Genomic DNA, 17044 nt, shown 5'->3' with positions numbered 1-17044 from the left:
GTGTCATGACGAACACTTTGCTTTATTAATAAGCAATATGGATTCTGGCCAGCACAAGAACCATTGCTGGTCAGTGGTGCTGCTCACAGGTAAGGCATGAGATTTGATGTCAGCCAGTCCTAATAGGTCCCTGCATTATCACTCAGGAGAGTTCCTGAACCAACCTGTCTGTGCCTCAGTGCCTCAGTTTCCTAATTTATTAAGTGGGCTAATGCCTATTTCAATGAGTTGTTATCAGGGTTAAATGAGAAAATGTATACATGCAGCTCACTGTGATGTTTGGGAACACAGTGAGAGCTCAATAAATGGTTGTAGTGATGACAATAAAGACGATGAGGACAATTGCCAAGAGAGTCATTTTCATCCAGGGTAATGTTAGAAGAGAACTCCTGGGGCAGAATAAACTACTGAGCAGTCATAGTCCGAAGTCTGCCCCAATGAATCACTAGGTTAAATGAAAAAAAAAGACAGTTTTTCCTTCGACGTATAATCTGATGGTATTTGTCAAATTCAGATCAGTAGAAATGGTAAGAATGCATTTAACAAAACCACTGAGGGCTTCCCTGGTGGCGCAGTGGTTGAGAGTCCGCCTGCCGATGCAGGGGACATGGGTTCGTGCCCTGGTCCAGGAGGATCCCACATGCCACGGAGGGGCTAGGCCCGTGAGCCATGGCCGCTGAGCCTGCGGGTCCGGAGCCTGTGCTCCGCAACGGGAGAGGCCACAACAGTGAGAGGCCCGCATACCGCAAACAAAACAAAACAAAAAAACCCTCTGAGTTTTGCATATAAACCTGAAACAGTAATTGTTATGATAAAGCTGTAGATGGGGTGTGAACATGGGGCAGAGCAGCACCAGAACCTCAGGTGATCTAGGATTAATCAAGAGATGCTTTAAATGCCCTTTATCACTTCAGGTGGATGAAATTATAATGTCAGAAAGCATTACAAGAAGTTTATTGCACATAGTTTTAGAGGCTGACGTGCACAATTTTTTTTTTACAGCTTGGTATTGGAAATGGAAATAAAACCTGATGGTGCTGGAATTAGTTGGAGAGTAAAGAGAATCAGGAGGAAAACCGCTTCTCACCCTTACGGGTTTATAACACCCAACGTGGCATGAAAGCCGTAGTGAAAACAGCTACTGAGGGGATTGTGAATTTCCCTCCTTTTCTCAGTTGTCAAAGGCAGCAAACGTCACCAAAAGGGGTGGAAAAGCATGGGTTTTGAAGACATTGGTATTTCTTTGGTGAACTGTTCTGTAGTATCTATAACTTCTGATGAAGTTCTACTTAGAAATTTGGGGAGAAACATTTGTAGAGGATGGCTGGCCTTCCAAATAGCAAATAAAGGCAAAGCTGAAAATGGTTATTTCTATAACTTCTTCACGTTATCTTATCCAATTATTAGAAAACCTTATTAATACAGCCTATGGGGAAGAAAGCCAGATAATTTCAAAACCTGGATTCCAGACTCTGTTTAAACAAATACAGTTTAATTATTTCAGTACTCTTCATATGTCCTCAGATAAAATGTATATTAACAGATAAAATGAGTTGAGCTAGAAAGACTGCTTTGAATAATCCTATACTACACCATGAAGAATAAAAGTAAAAACCTTTAACATACATCCAATTATTTGGATCAGACCCAAATTGTTACAAATATTAAATAAATACAGCTTTGAAGAATTTCTGGAGCGTCCATTTTCCAACTACATGGTCCTGGGTGTTAAATCTGTAATCAGCATTGGTTTTATTTTTCTCAATTCTCAGAAAATTGTTAGTTGTTTTTCTTTTTAATCTTTTATTTATTTATTTATATGCGGTACGCGGGCCTCTCACTGTAGTGACCTCTCCCATTGCGGAGCACAGGCTCCGGACGCGCAGGCTCAGTGGCCATGGCTCATGGGCCCAGCCGCTCCGCGGCATGTGGGATCTTCCCGGACCGGGGCACGAACCCATGTCCCCTGCATTGGCAGGCGGACTCTCAACCACTGTGCCACCAGGGAAGCCCTGTTTTGTTTTGTTTTTTTTAAATGGCCTATTGCAAGGAGCTGATGCTTCTATTCTTTCAGAGTACTGACAAAACACTTTTAAAAGCTGAGTCTTATAGCAAAATATGAAATTCTAACTTATGTACTTCATATATGTACCATTCATACTTCTAGGAATAATGCCATGACCATTGTATATTGCCAGACATCCAAATCTGAAAGCCCTTGGCCCACTAGGCTCAGACATAAATAATAACCACAACAGTGAACATACACTAAGTGCTGATTATGTGCTAAGTGCTTTTTCATAGGTAGTTTATTTATATGCATCTTGGATGTCTCCAAATTCTCCAGATTGCTGGGGTAAAATTATGCTTTAAAATTTTAGAAAAAACCAACCTACAATCTCACTCCACAAATGGGTGTCACCCCCCTTTTGCTCTGCAAAGATTCTTGGGCCAGGGCCTATGGTCCTCCAAGTCCCCGTTGGCTTGGTAAGAAGCCTTACTGGTTTCTCAACCTCCATTCTTACTTTCCCTTCCCAGCCTTTCCATTTCTTTTTTGCACCGTGTCACCTCACTGTACAGCAACTATCTTAATTTCTTCGTAGCCCAAAGCACCTCGCATTCAAAGCTGTGTAGAAAACAGACTTTACAAAAGGTTTATGTCTCTTAAGGGAGTGATTTAAGCAAGGTTTTTAATTTCTAGTGCCTCTTCTGTAGTCTCATATTGAGAAACATGCCTTACATACAGGAACATTGAAAGCTACTGCTCTACACCTTTGCTCAGATTGCAAAAACATGGTATTTTTATGTGGAAGAAAAATACATCCGACTCACTAAAAGCTACTATAAATAGGAAGACTCCAAGACTTCTTAACAGTATTTAACTTAGTGATACCAAGTCATGAATGGTTTTGTGCACTGATGGACTCTAGTTATGAAATATACACTCAGACATGTGTACATGTACTAATTTCAAGGTCTTAAGACACAGGCTCCAATCACTTTCCCACAGTCACTCAATAAGCCTTCCACCCTTTGTTGATTTGGAGCCTAGATATGGTCATTAACATAAAATATAATCTGACACCCAGGAAGCAGAATGAGTAGTTTAGCTTGAAATGTATACAAGGCAGAGTGAAGAAAGCAAAACAAAAAAGTCTTATCTTCCATTCTAGTGGTCATCAACCACATGGGCTAAAGCAAGTTTTTAGAACATTACTGAATAGCCCACAGATGAACTCCATCAAGTGATGGTTAGTTTGTTGATTGAAACTGTCGAAAGCCATTGACACCATATGCCCTTGGGAATCTTTACACTGCTCATTCTGGCAGCACCAGAAGTAAAGAGGAGAGGTAAAAAGGAGAAATGAGAATTGGTTAGGTCTCAGCCTTGGCTGCTTTTAAACGGGTCACAGCCCAGGTTAGAGGAGGTAGGAATCCCCTGGGGTGGGACTCAGGCAGCAGCATTTTTTAGAGTCTCCAGATAATGAAATGTGCAGGCAGGGCTGAGTTTTCAGATAAGACTGAAAGCAGCAACTGGCAAAACATGAAAAGAGAGCTCAAAAATTATAGGAGAAATGAAAACAGTGATATCCCTTTTCAATTAAGGCTACAGACATTGCCAGGGAAATGTATTTTCTAATCAGAGCAAATTATAACAGGAATCTCTGGAATTATTTTTCTGTTTATCTGGACTTTGAAACAACCATAGATTCTTATGTTTAGCTAAAAAATAATGCCACCATTTTTTCTTGTCAAATTCTTTTGATAATGGCAGATGTTCTTGAGAAGTACCTGACCTAAAAGGATTAAAACCTTTTGAAATAAGTGAATTGAAAGGTATTACAAGAATGTTGTGCAGACCTAGATACCTAGATGAATTTTAGAAATATTTAGATATTAAAATTCAAAGACAAGACAAGAATCAGGGGTAAAAAGACATTCTGCTTACTAGAATTAGCCCACAATAGGACACTATCAATTTCTTTGACCACCTAAAGGTTTTAAAGAAAAAGGAAAGCTCTCTTCGATTGAGTTGGCTAAAAGGTTTCTATGTCTTCAGGGTTTGAAATGTCTGAATCACTTTTGCATGCAGTTGGAAGAACAAAGGGTGAAATTTTGATTAATTTTCTTTAATTAAGATAATCTTGAGTTTAGGAAGCTGTAAAGCAAAACTGGGTATGGTTTTAATCCCATCTCATGATTTATTTATGGATTATTAAATCTCCATTACTAATAGAAATTATATTTCAGAGTGACATATTATCAAAAATAAATAAACAGTAATTTCCTCTCCTGGAATTCTTAAGTAAAATATTCCTTATTGTGCTTATCTCACTTATGAAGGTCCCGAGGGTCCTCCCCCCACCCTGCCCAATGCCTCTGGAAGTATTCTTTACAACAAATTAGAGATAATTTCCCCTGATCCACAGGTTAAAATATCAGCAATACTTATTACTATTAGGAGCAAGTTTATATGCTTAAATCTTGCCAGGTTCAGCATAAACATTGACAATGATAAGTTAGGCTGATGAAAACCAATCAATACCATTTCTCACACTTCACTTCTGTAATGCTTCACAGGATTACAGGTGATTAACTACAGAAGAATATGTCAGCAGTAAAAATTAGTGTTATCTGTGGCCCATGTTTATTGGTTATTTAATTCTTATAAGTCAAATTATTTTGACTTAATGTGATTCTAAATTATATTAAAACCACCCAATCCAGAACCAAAATATTCATTAAGATGTAAAGCTCCAATATTCATGATGAACTTTAACTTAGATTTATCCTTTAAGTTAACTGTATTACCGATAGTTATAAATTTGAATAATTTAAAATATGAGCAAGAAAATTTCTTTTTTTTTAATGTAATGTCTGAAACATTTATATTAACATATTTCCATACAAATAACCTAAAGAAAGTTTAGTATTAGGTGTTTTTTTTGTTTTTTTGTTTTTATATACTGCAGGTTCTTATTAGTCATCAATTTTATACACATCAGTGTATACATGTCAATCCCAATCGTGCAATTCAGCACACCACCGCCACCCCCACCCCCCGTGGCTTTCCCCCCTTGGTGTCCATACGTTTGTTCTCTACATCTGTGTCTCAACTTCTGCCCTGTAAACGGGTTCATCTGTACCATTTTTCTAGGTTCCACATACATGCGTTAATACACGATATTTGTTTTTCTCTTTCTGACTTACTTCACTCTGTATGACAGTCTCTAGATACATCCACGTCTCAACAAATGACTCAATTTCGTTCCTTTTTATGGCTGAGTAATATCCCATTGTATATATGTACCACATCTTCTTTATCCATTCGTCTGTCGATGGGCATTTAGGTTGCTTCCGTGACCTGGCTATTGTAAACAGTGCTGCAATGAACATTGGGGTGCATGTGTCTTTTTGAATTATGGATTTCTCTGGGTATATGCCCAGTAGTGGGATTGCTGGATCATATGCTAATTCTATTTTTAGTTTTTTAAGGAACTCCCATACTGTTCTCCATAGTGGCCATATCAATTTACATTCCCACCAACAGTGCAAGAGGGTTCCCTTTTCTCCACACTCTCTCCAGCACTTGTTGTTTGTAGATTTTCTGATGATGCCCATTCTAACTGGTGTGAGGGGATACCTCATTGTAGTTTTGATTTGCATTTCTCTAATAATTAGTGATGTTGAGCAGCTTTTCACGTGCTTCTTGGCCATCTGTATGTCCTCTTTGGAGAAATGTCTATTTAGGTCTTCTGCCCATTTTTGCATTGGGTTGTTTGTTACTTTAATATTGAGCTGCATGAGCTGTTTATATATTTTGGAGATTAATCCTTTGTCTGTTGATTTGTTTGCAAATATTTTCTCCCATTCTGAGGGTTGTCTTTTCGTCTTGTTTATGGTTTCCTTTGCTGTGCAAAAGCTTTGAAGTTTCATTAGGTCCCATCTGTTTATTTTTGTTTTTATTTCCATTACTCTAGGAGGTGGATCAAAAAACATCTTGCTGTGATTTATCTCAAAGAGTGTTCTTCCTATGTTTTCCTCTAGGAGTTTGATAGTGTCCGGTCTTACATTTAGGTCTCTAATCCATTTTGAGTTTCTTTTTGTGTAAGGTATTAGGGAGTGTTCTAATTTCATTCTTTTACATGTAGCTGTCCAGTTTTCCCAGCACCACTTATTGAAGAGAATGTCTTTTCTCCATTGTATATCCTTGCCTCCTTTGTCATAGATTAGTTGACCATAGGTGCGTGGGTTTATCTCTGGGCTTTCTCCGTTGTTCCATTGATCTATGTTTCTGTTTTTGTGCCAGTACCCTATTGTCTTGATTACTGTAGCTTTGTAGTATAGTCTGAAGTCAGGGAGTCTGATTCCTCCAGCTCTGTTTTTTTCCCTCAAGACTGCTTTGGCTATTTGGGGTCTTTTGTGTTTCCATACAAATTTTAAGATGATTTGTTCTAGTTCCGTAAAAAATGCCATTGGTAATTTGATAGGGATTGCATTGAATCTGTAGATTGCTTTCGGTAGTATAGTCATTTTCACAATATTGATTCTTCCAATCCAAGAACATGGTATATCTCTCCATCTGTTGGTATCATCTTTAATTTCTTTCATCAGTGTCTTATAGTTTTCTACATACAGGTCTTTTGTTTCCCTAGGTAGGTTTATTCCTAGGTATTTTATTCTTTTTGTTGCAATGGTAAATGGGAGTGGAGAAAGAAAATTTCTCCATCTTAGGTGACCAAAGTCTCTGACTGAAGGAAAGTTCAGGCTTCAGCATACCTTATTTTAGATGAAAAGTGAGTCTGAGGAGTGATCTTACAGTATGGTCAGGGGTCTGTGAAATATCTGGGCAAAAGAAAAACAAAAAGCAAAAGCCCCACCCTCACTGCCAAATCTCTCTCTCTCTCTCACACACACACACACACACACACACACACGCACACACTCTCACACAACCAGCCAACCAACCCAGGGAGACACATTTCTGGGAGCTCTGGTGGAGTCAGGGCTCGTCGGCATTGGTGAAGTGATCTACTGCAGCATTTCTCAAAGGAGGTTCTGTGGGTGGATCAGCTCCATGAGATGCTCTACTGAACAAGGGTTCTGAGGACAGAGAAATTTGAGCATATTTACTCTTCCTTGGACATTCCCTATGCTTGCTAGGCTACTAAAGCCACTGAGAATTTCTCCAGTAAAGACAAATGACCATTTCTGCTTCTCCATTATTTTCCAACATTGAACATGCGCTTCTTCCCCACTCCCATTAAATTTATTAACATCGAGTGCAATTTGCTTCTTGAAACACTTTGGGAAATGCTGATCCTTGAAGTACAAAAAGGCCTAATATGGAAGGAAGAATCTACACAAACAAAAGAGAAGAAAACACTAAATGAAAACAGAGAACCCAAACTCCTGGCAGGCTCTAGTGTCCTCTAGCGGCCACTGTACAGTGACTGTGATGTCCACCTAACACTGTCACTGGAATCCTCATCTTAATTCCCTCATGGTTGGAAAAGAACTGGGTTGGAAGTGAGGAGTCATGGATTCCATCCTCCCTTCTGCAAATTGCCTTTGGGTAATTAACTTCCCAATCTGAATCTCATTTTTCTCAATTATAAAATCAGAGTTTAAAGAAATGATCTTGATTGTACTTCCTAGGCCCAATTAGATGATTCTATCACAACTATTATAATGGAAGAAAAAGAGAAAATAGGATTTGCTTGAGAAGAATGCTCTTTATGATTAACTTTTCTGGAATGCAAAATGAATGATGTATGAAATAGAAATCCTACAGTACAACCATATGCAGATAGGAGATTCTTAATCATTATTCTGGCCATTTTGACTGATGATTGAGAGTCTCAGGAGGCCACCTGGAATAAACCTAGCTTTAGTACTGTACTTGCTGTCATTAGATAGTTTTTGAAAAAGAACAATCCAGAAACTTTCAGCAGCTAGATTTTTAAATAAAGCCAAAGGGCAACTTTAAAATTAGTTATTTTAATTAATCGTCCTTCAGGTTGTACAGTCTGTGACTACATATTCTTGGTTATTAAACAGTTTGTACTTCAAAAAAAAATCAAGATGTGGCTGAAATGACAGATTCAAATGAAGCTAATCTAAAAATATGGAGAAATACAATACAGCAAATTATTATGCAAGTGTCTGTGTATTTTTCATCTGTACATTTCCTTTAACAGAAAATAAAATTAAATTAGAGAGAGAAATTATAATTGCCAGGGAAGCTAAATTATTTATTTGATGCCACAAATCAGCTGACAGTTTTTTTCCTATAATTCCTGGGCTCTGTAATTAAATAATAATTTAGAGATTTAAGACTTAATGTCACTTACAAGTTGCATCCTGAATTGTATGAAACAAGAAACTGAATCAATCCCCAAATTGATACCAAATTATCTTAAGATGCATTTCCATATTGAATTGAATTATTTTTTTCAGGATCCATTTGCAATAGTCAATTTCAGATATAATGTTTAGTACATATTTGATGAGAATAGTAGAAATCCAGGTCTTGAAAGTGGAAACTAATAATAATATAAACTTTTCCTCACTGCTACATGTGCCATGAGGCAAATGTGCCCTCTCATCACATTGGATCTAATCCATAACTGTGGTTCTCAAGCATGACTACACATTTGAATTGCCAGGGGAGGTTTTAAAATTTTCTAATGCCCAGGGTGCACCCAAGACCGATCAAATCAAACGTTCTGGGGGTGAAACCTGGGTATAGAAAGTATTTTTATAAACTTCCCAGGAGATTCTCATATGCAGCAAAATTTGATAAGTGAAGCCATATAGCCCAGTCAATGAATTTCCAAGTAATCTGGCTGTACCATTTTGGTTTAAAATTGGCAGTGTGAAGCACATCTATTTCTATTTTTCAATTCTCTATAGAAATCTCAACAGAAATTGAAGCTACTCCTTTTAAACAAACAAAGTGTAAAATATGACCTTGTGGTAGAAAATTTTTGGAGTGTCTGCTTGGTTCATGAGAAATTCCTTAACTGCCTTTCTCCACCATCCACAGAAGTGGGTTCTCATGGCCACTGGACCAAAGTGGGCCAGTTGGAATCCCAAGTCTGGGATATTTGAATTGAAATTGAGAGTTAATATTTCTCTGTGGTTGGATGTATGGGCTGTGGTTGGCTAACTGTTCCAGTGGGTGGACTGAATAGCTGAGAAAATTTTGGGGAGAGAGAAGAGAGGAGAGATGGGCAAAATGGATCAGAGGTGAGTCACAGAGACAACATTTTTAGATGCCCAGGGTAGACATCTGTCACTTTTGCCTGCTTTGTGTCTCTCTCCATTTTGTTAACAGCACCCTCTTCTTCAGGGACTATCTTGTTTCCATTCCATGTAGTCCTGGGGATAACCGAGAAGTCAAGCCTACCAGCCTCTTGCTCCTTGAGCAGAGACTCAAGGCAGAAAAAGGTGGCACCGTCATTTTGGAGACCATTGTGGAGAGAAGCTGATAGTTCCTCCTATAGGATCCCTGGAGCTGCCTGATTCCTGTGCCTCCTGGGGTCTGATTGTTCAACAACTCTTTGAATTCTGGGATCAAGGGTGTCTGTTGCTTGCAGTTCAAGAATCTCAACAGAGTTTTCTAGGTTCTAGCTTGAGTCCACTCAGAGGCCTTGCAGCATTCTGTTTGGGGGTTCACGAGGCACTCTTGTATCCTTAATTACTTTTACCTCATGATGTTTTTGATATTTGTAACTTCACATCTTAACTAGTATAGACATTTAGTTGACTCCCGTATTTATGTGGATGATCCTGAGACTCACTAAAGAAGGAACAAGGCTTTCCAAGTCCTACTCCAATCTTCAAGGTCATAACCAACTCTTTTTGTCATTCTGCATGCTTTCTGAAGCTGCAGTTTTTTTCCGCATTTTGTAAGTATGAAGATCTTGGAGAAATATTCATAACAAAGGTATTCTTTGTGAACAATAGGATTAAAAGCTTATCAAATACCATCACGGTTCTAAATAATGTATGATCCTTTGAACAGGAGCCCAAATCTACTCCTGAAAAAAGAGCTCTTATTTCCTCCATCAAGCAACATTAAATGAAATTATAGTAGTGCCATTAAATCCAACTGTACACCAATAATTTTTCATTTCCAATGGTACTCTTCTTCATTAAAAAATCTTTATTAAGTAACAAAACATGCCAGCTAATATAAAAAGTACTTCCTTAAGCTCAGTATTTATATACTTGGCACACAATTCAAGGCTGGTCTACTCGAATCAGGAAGCACATGATTTTTTTCCTTGTGATGCAGCAAGCAGAGTTACAGTGACATATTCTTAAAGACCAAAGGAAGCTTCCTCCATTTCTCCAGGTCCAAGTCACAGAAGTAGTGAGGTATGTGGGGTATTCAAATGGGTGACTTCTTATTAAATTTGGATCCATGGAGCTAGATTTGGATCATATTATTAGAATTCAGAGATAATTGGTAAAAAAAAAAAAAAAGCACAGAGCTAACTAAGCAGCTTAAGTTATTAACAATGTTGTGGTCTTTGGCAAACTCTGGATGAACTATAATGAAATGGAAATAGCGAGGTCGGTACCAATAAAATATGGTCATAAAGTCTGACTACTTCACAGTTAATCCTTTTTCTAATAATCTAAGGAAAGGTAAACACCATCTAGGAATATTCTGGTAAAGAAAGTGGGGTAAATAAAAAGAAGCAGTTTAAAAGGTATTCTTCTGACCATCATACTTTATTTTTAATACAGATAGGTAATAAAATAAAAGGTACCCAGATATCTTTCAAACAAGAATACATTTTCTGTATATCAAGCCATCACTTACAGATTAACACTGCAAAAAATTTGCATTAATAACTCTTAATTCATTTACATAAAATTATATGAAATAAACAAAATTATATGTAGGATGAGAACCAACAAATAAGAACCAATTCAAAGTTCTAAAATCTTATTTCTGTATTAATTCCTTCACAGTTCCAAAAAATCACACCCATCTACAAAAAGAATGTAGGTAGTCTTAACACTGAACACTATGTACAAACTAACTTCATTTCTCTTAGTTACTGTTGATTCCATGGGCCTGGCCAACACATGCATTGTGATGCCAGTCAGAACTGCTATCCTGCTCCGCCAGGGGCGGCCCTTCTTTGCCCTGGAAGGAGGCATTACACCAACTCGTAGTATTTCCCAGTCTGGGGATCAAAGTAACAGTTCAGACATGGGTCATACAGCAGAGTCAGCACTTCCTCGTCCTCTTCCACACTCAGGTCTTCTCCACCTGTGGGAAGGGGAACCACTGTCATGTTAGCTGTTGGCCTGGCCTGTAATTCTTAAACTGCAACAGAGAAGGGCAAGGAAGCAGGAATCATCTTTCCTGGGAGACTGTCCTTATGCGGGCAGGATGTCAGTGCTGGAATGGAGGAGCGCTGCAGATGTGATAATTCTATACTTGCAGTGAAAGACAGAGAAGAAACAGTGATCACAGGGGCCAGATTCGCTATAAAGCACAAGAAAAATGAGCGTGGAGAACTGGCAGGGAGGAGAAAGGATTAAGGAAGAGGGCCAAAGGACTAAAGAGTTATGAGGATTAGGGATATTTGAACAGGATTCAAAATTTGATTATCACAGCTCTAGTCTTCTTCATGGGCCAGAGCTGCACAAATGCCAAACAGCGCGAATTAATAAAGAACTCAATCCCCATTCATACAACCTAAAAAGACTACCAAATAAACATGAATTAAAATAATGTTTAGAAATAAGATACTCAAAGCATAGAACACAAATGGAAAACAATGTCAGATGATCTGTAATTTTATTAGTGGTATCAAGATCTGTCAAATTTGCTGGGAAAATGAACATGGCTTGATTTTTTTTTTCTTGTGACAGCTATTTAGATGGTTTGGATGAAGAGAACACCTACCGCCTAAGTAATCAGCAAAGTTAGCAAGGTTTGGTTGGTTTTCAACAAATGGCATGGAATGAAAAAAAAAAAAAAGCTTTACTAAGATATTTCCTGACCACCTTGTGTGTACCCAGTGTTGTGCTCAGTACTTATGTACTTGATGCCATCACTAGCACTAGCAAGCGAGTGCCTTCTGAGTACTTCTCAAAATCCATGTAATAGGCTTGGAGGCTGGGAGGGCAAGACCTCCTTCAGCTGGAGAGGACCAGAGCAGGCTCAGGGAGGAGGGGATGATTAAGACACTTGTCTCTCTTCCTTAGCACAGGCTACTAAGGACCAAAGAAAACCAAACCTTTGGGCTACAAGCTCACCAGGGTCAGTTCTGGAGGGGCTTGGATGGTGGGCATGGGCAGGGCTGACACAGAACAGAGGCTCAGTAAATACTGAGTACTTTTTGAAAGGGTGAATCAATGATTGTGAAACAAAGCTGGGATCTTAAGCGTCACTGCCCAGAGGAAGGGAAGGCAGTGGTAGTGGTGGTGGTGGTGGGACCTCACCTTACCCAGCCAAAACCAGATTAAGCTGGTGCATGGACACCATCAGGACAGTGACAAACTGGAGTTAAGGCCAAGGGAGTGGTGACAAAATGGTGGAGTGGGGTTTCGAAACTGTACCACAGCCATTCCTCTGCCCATCCTTCTTCTAACCACCCCAAAACATTTAACGTGATCCTTCCCTGCCCCAGGCACCAAGCCAGGTGTTGGGGATATGAAGATATAAGAGAGAGGCCCCGTTTTCAAGGAGTTTGCAGTGATCTGGGGGAAACAAGAAATCAGCGGACTCTCTGGTGAGTTGCATGCAGTGCCAGCAGTCCTTAAAAAGTGGGGTTTAACAGAAGAATGATTTAATCTGCCTTGCTTAGTAACATCTCAAATAGTAGAACCCCCGATGGTTTAGAAAGCACTTTCTCATGCAGTAGCTCATTTGACTGTTATGATCCTGTGAAAGAGGCAGGAATTATCGTGCCTGTTTTATGGATGAGGGAAACAGGGTCTGCAAAGTTAAAGAGCTCATCTGAGGTCACTTGGTGAGTTAGAGGCCGAGTTCAGTGTTCTTTTGACCATACCTGCTCGATCTTATTGTTAACACAATACTGGTGTAAAACATTCAGTTGGAAGCTATTACATTATGGGGATTTAAATGTGGAAAGTAAAAAATTGTAAAGGTGTCCTACATTTAAAGACATCAGTTTTGGAAACAAAAAAACTTTGATTTTTCATATTTCCAAAACCACTGACAAAGATGAGACAGTCCTTGTGGGAGGGGCAGAGGCAACTAGCTCAACAGGCCCAAAGGAGCTGAGCTTATTAACTCCAGAAAAGGGAAAGCTTGATGGAAGTGACAACAGCCCTTCTGGCTTCACGTATATAAAGGGTGGCAAGTGAATGGGAAATTAAGATGCTGTGGGGTTCCAAGAGAAAGCAACAGGATCAATGGGTGAAAGTTACAAGGAGCCAGATTTTGGCTCAGCACAAGGAAAAATTTTCTAGACACTGGAGCTGACCAGGAAATGGAACGTGGACTCTAGGGAGGGTGAAGCAGGGACTGGGGCAATCATTTGTATGAGATTTTGTAGATGAACCCTGTGTAGGACAGGGGGCCATATCCAATGACCCCTATGGTGCCTTTGATGAGTTTTTGTGACTCTTGGCTGCAGTGGCTTCTTGCATCCTTGAAATATGACAGGACTTACAGCTAACGGCCACAATGATAGTGGTAGCTGACCTGAGCACCTTGCACAGTTTCTGATTAAGAACAGGAACTCAGAGAAGGCAGGCTGCCTTTCCTTTATTTTCTATTGTTACCTTAAGAGTGGTCTCTAGGGCCTTGCCTCCACCCTCCTCCTCTAAGTAGGAGAGGGTGGGAATGCTTTTCAAGTGGCTGTTTCATATTGAAGATGATCCCCTGGGTCACTTCTGCACATCAAAGGAGAGTGTGCATGTCCTTTACTTTCAGATATTCAATCCATCAACACTTTCATATTGGGGCTACTTCAGAGAACGGAACAAAATCAGGTGATCAATAAGTAACCACTGTGTGCTTGCTACGGGACTGAGCAGTCTGGTTATGGATGAGACAGCCTAGTTGTACATGTGACATACACACACGAAAGAAAAACAGCTACTAAAGATTAATGAGGAGTTAAACTGGGAGTGGCTAAGAGCACCCCTGGGCTCTAGAATCCAACAAACCTGGGGATGGATGGGAGCGCCGCTGCTCACCACCTGCATGCCCTTAGGCTGGTTACAGATTATTTTACCTCACTGAACCTTCGTTTGCTCATTTTTAAAATGGGAATAACCTTATTTCATAGGGCTTTGTGGACTAAGTTGGACACTGGGTAATATGCATAGCACAGAGCACATGGTAGTTGTTCAATAAATAATCACTACTATTACTATTAAGAATAATAACAATATAATAAATCATTAACTATAGGCTACAGCTTTTTTAGTAACTCAGAACAGCACTGATAAAGCTTAAATATAAAGAAAAGACTTCACAGAGACAGGCAGAATGACATTTAGACAATGAAGTCAGATAGATCTGTGTCCAAATCCCATTTCTGCCATTTCACAGCTGTGGGACATTGAGAAAATTCACTACTCAGCCTCAGTTTCCTCATATGTAAAGTAAGGATAGTAATAGTACCTGTTACAGTACCTATGAGAATAACAATAAGATAACACTCAGCACACACACAGTGAGTACTCAGCAAATGTTATAATCATTATGGAAAACGTAAGATATCTGAGTTAGACACAACAGGGATATGTTCATTTATACCTCACTCACTACCCCAAAACTATATCTGTTTGATTTTTTACTACTAAAAAAAAGGTTTGAATGAAGCACAAAGCCCCCTACTAATTTTATACAGGATATTATAATTAATTCATCTTTAAATAAAAAGTTCTTATATCAAAAATCATGTATTTTTCAAAAAAGTAACACTAATTTTTTCCATCAGGTGTGATATTAAAACCACGTATTACTGAGGTAAATAATTATAAGTCAAATTTTCTCAAAGACCTGCCATCCAATGTCTTGTTTTTACTGCATCAACACACTGGGGGAAATTCTGACCTCTGGCACATAAGAGTTATATGCTATATAATTGTTTAGTGCATTCTGTGCTTGTACTTTCCAATAAGATAAAATTTTAAGCTGGTGTTATTAAATTAGAAAACTCAATACATTTTTACAACTAGTCAGGAGCCTTTCAAAATGAAAATAACCGTTGTAATGGGCCATGGGTCTTTATCATCCAACTGCAAAGGGATCAAGGTGGATCCAATTCATTAGTAGAGGTTTGGCTACATAATGCATGCAAACTGAAGCAGTAACTGCTATAGAAATGCATTCGTTCCAATACATATCGCTGGAGAACTGGAACTTCATGCATTATAACCATGGGACTAAGGCAGGTTTTGTTGTTTTTAGTACTAAAGCTTTAAATGGGTGAATTTTAGAACTCTACCAACAATGACATTCATACAAAAATTGGGTGATATTATGTATAACTTTATATTGAAATAAGTGCTTTAAACTTGCACAGATGGTTTTGTTTTCATTATAACGTAATTTTCAAAGCCTCCAACTTACATCATTTTGCTACTGTAATCTCTACGTAATGAAATTATAATATTGTTGAGCAATTACCACTGTGATGTCAAGCAATGGGAAATGTTTTGAAAGGTAATTATTGTGCATGGGTATGGGGTAATTTTCAATTATATTCTTGGATAGTGCAGAGTTCGTTTTTCTCCCAAATGCTAAATTGCTCTATTTAAAGACTGGCTACAGAAACTCTAAAAGGACAAATTAACAAATAAAACCATTCTCTGCTGCCAGACTAAGAGCATCGGAACAGGGGTCCAAATTACATTTTTACTCTTCTTCACATAATAAAGCCATTTCTAGTGAAATAAAATTGCCTTTCAGATAATAATCTATTTACAAACTTTCAGCTTCATCCACTTTGAAACTGGTTAACGGCAATAACAGAAGAAAAACCAACGGAGTCAGACCAAACACAGCAATATTACCCGCCCTCCCCTTGGTTAGATCAGTGTGAGCAGATAATTCCTCCAGTTCACCTTTTGAGTCAATTAATATAAATGCTTAATTATCTATATTTAACGCATTTTAACTGTAGATAATAGAAAACCTATATGCACAAGCTCAGTCTTCAAGCTTGAAAATAAATGATGTGGCACCAGTTTATCAGATTTAAAATCTCTGAATCAAGACACTGTACTTGATTTTCGATTTTCTGACGCTGCCATCTGGAGTTTTTTTTTTTTTTTTTTTTACAAGTTAATGCATTTTCTCTCTTATAGATCTTGAAAACGGATTGACTGTATCTTTATGTGCATACTAATACACTATTGTTTAAACAATTCAATGGTGACGGATCACCACTGGGAACAGTCAGCCTTCAGATCAATAAAGATGACATTTTAGATAAGATTCTGCTGAGCACCAGGTGCCTGCAAACTCTTCTACCAACTTATATCACAGTAGGGCAAAATTAACTTGCACTAAAACTGGAGAAAGTGAACTGTTGAGATTTGTTTCTCAGCAAATATGTGCCCTCAAATGGGAGAAAGATAAATGACCAATAATGGAATAAAAAGGATGAAAAGGTACTTTCGTCTATTAGAAAGCTATATTGTTTTTTGGAAGGCAAATGATATGCCAAGATTATAGTTCAGGTTTCATTTGAGAAATAAGTACATCACTCCTTTTGTAAAATCTCGTGGCTATATTTTACTTGGAAAATGCCACTTAAAATGACACATTGAAGAATTTGGATGATTAGTTAGGAATTCTTGCAATTTCATTCTTTCCAGCTAGTCTCTACTTACAAATGTGATTCAAATGTGAGCTTGTATATCAAATCATCACGTTGTACACCTTAAATTAACATAATGTTATATGTCAATTATATTGCAGCAAAGCTGGGGAATACCTCACAAGACGTATATGTGCACTTGTAAATATGTGAATTACCACTCTGAATGCTTTTTGTTGCACATGAAGGAAGGTCCCTAGTCAGACTAT

At 38.4% G+C, this 17044-nt stretch overlaps 1 protein-coding gene across 6 annotated transcripts in view; it reads right to left on the bottom strand.

Moving 5' to 3' along the window:
• Positions 1 to 10822: 10822 nt before the first annotated feature.
• The window catches only part of CFAP20DC (CFAP20 domain containing), a 281035-nt gene continuing 274813 nt past the window's right edge, over positions 10823 to 17044 (bottom strand). For all 6 annotated transcript variants that reach the window (XM_081247110.1, XM_081247103.1, XM_081247108.1 and 3 more), the window contains one exon: positions 10823 to 11293. In XM_081247110.1, the coding sequence (XP_081103236.1) occupies positions 11181 to 11293 (113 nt within the window). In that variant the 3' untranslated portion in view covers positions 10823 to 11180. The remainder of the gene's footprint in view (positions 11294 to 17044) is intronic.

Source organism: Mesoplodon bidens (genome assembly GCF_964165515.1).
Source record: "Mesoplodon bidens genome assembly, chromosome: 10".
Classification (NCBI taxonomy): domain Eukaryota; kingdom Metazoa; phylum Chordata; class Mammalia; order Artiodactyla; family Ziphiidae; genus Mesoplodon; species Mesoplodon bidens.
This window is presented reverse-complemented; position numbering and strand designations above follow the sequence as displayed.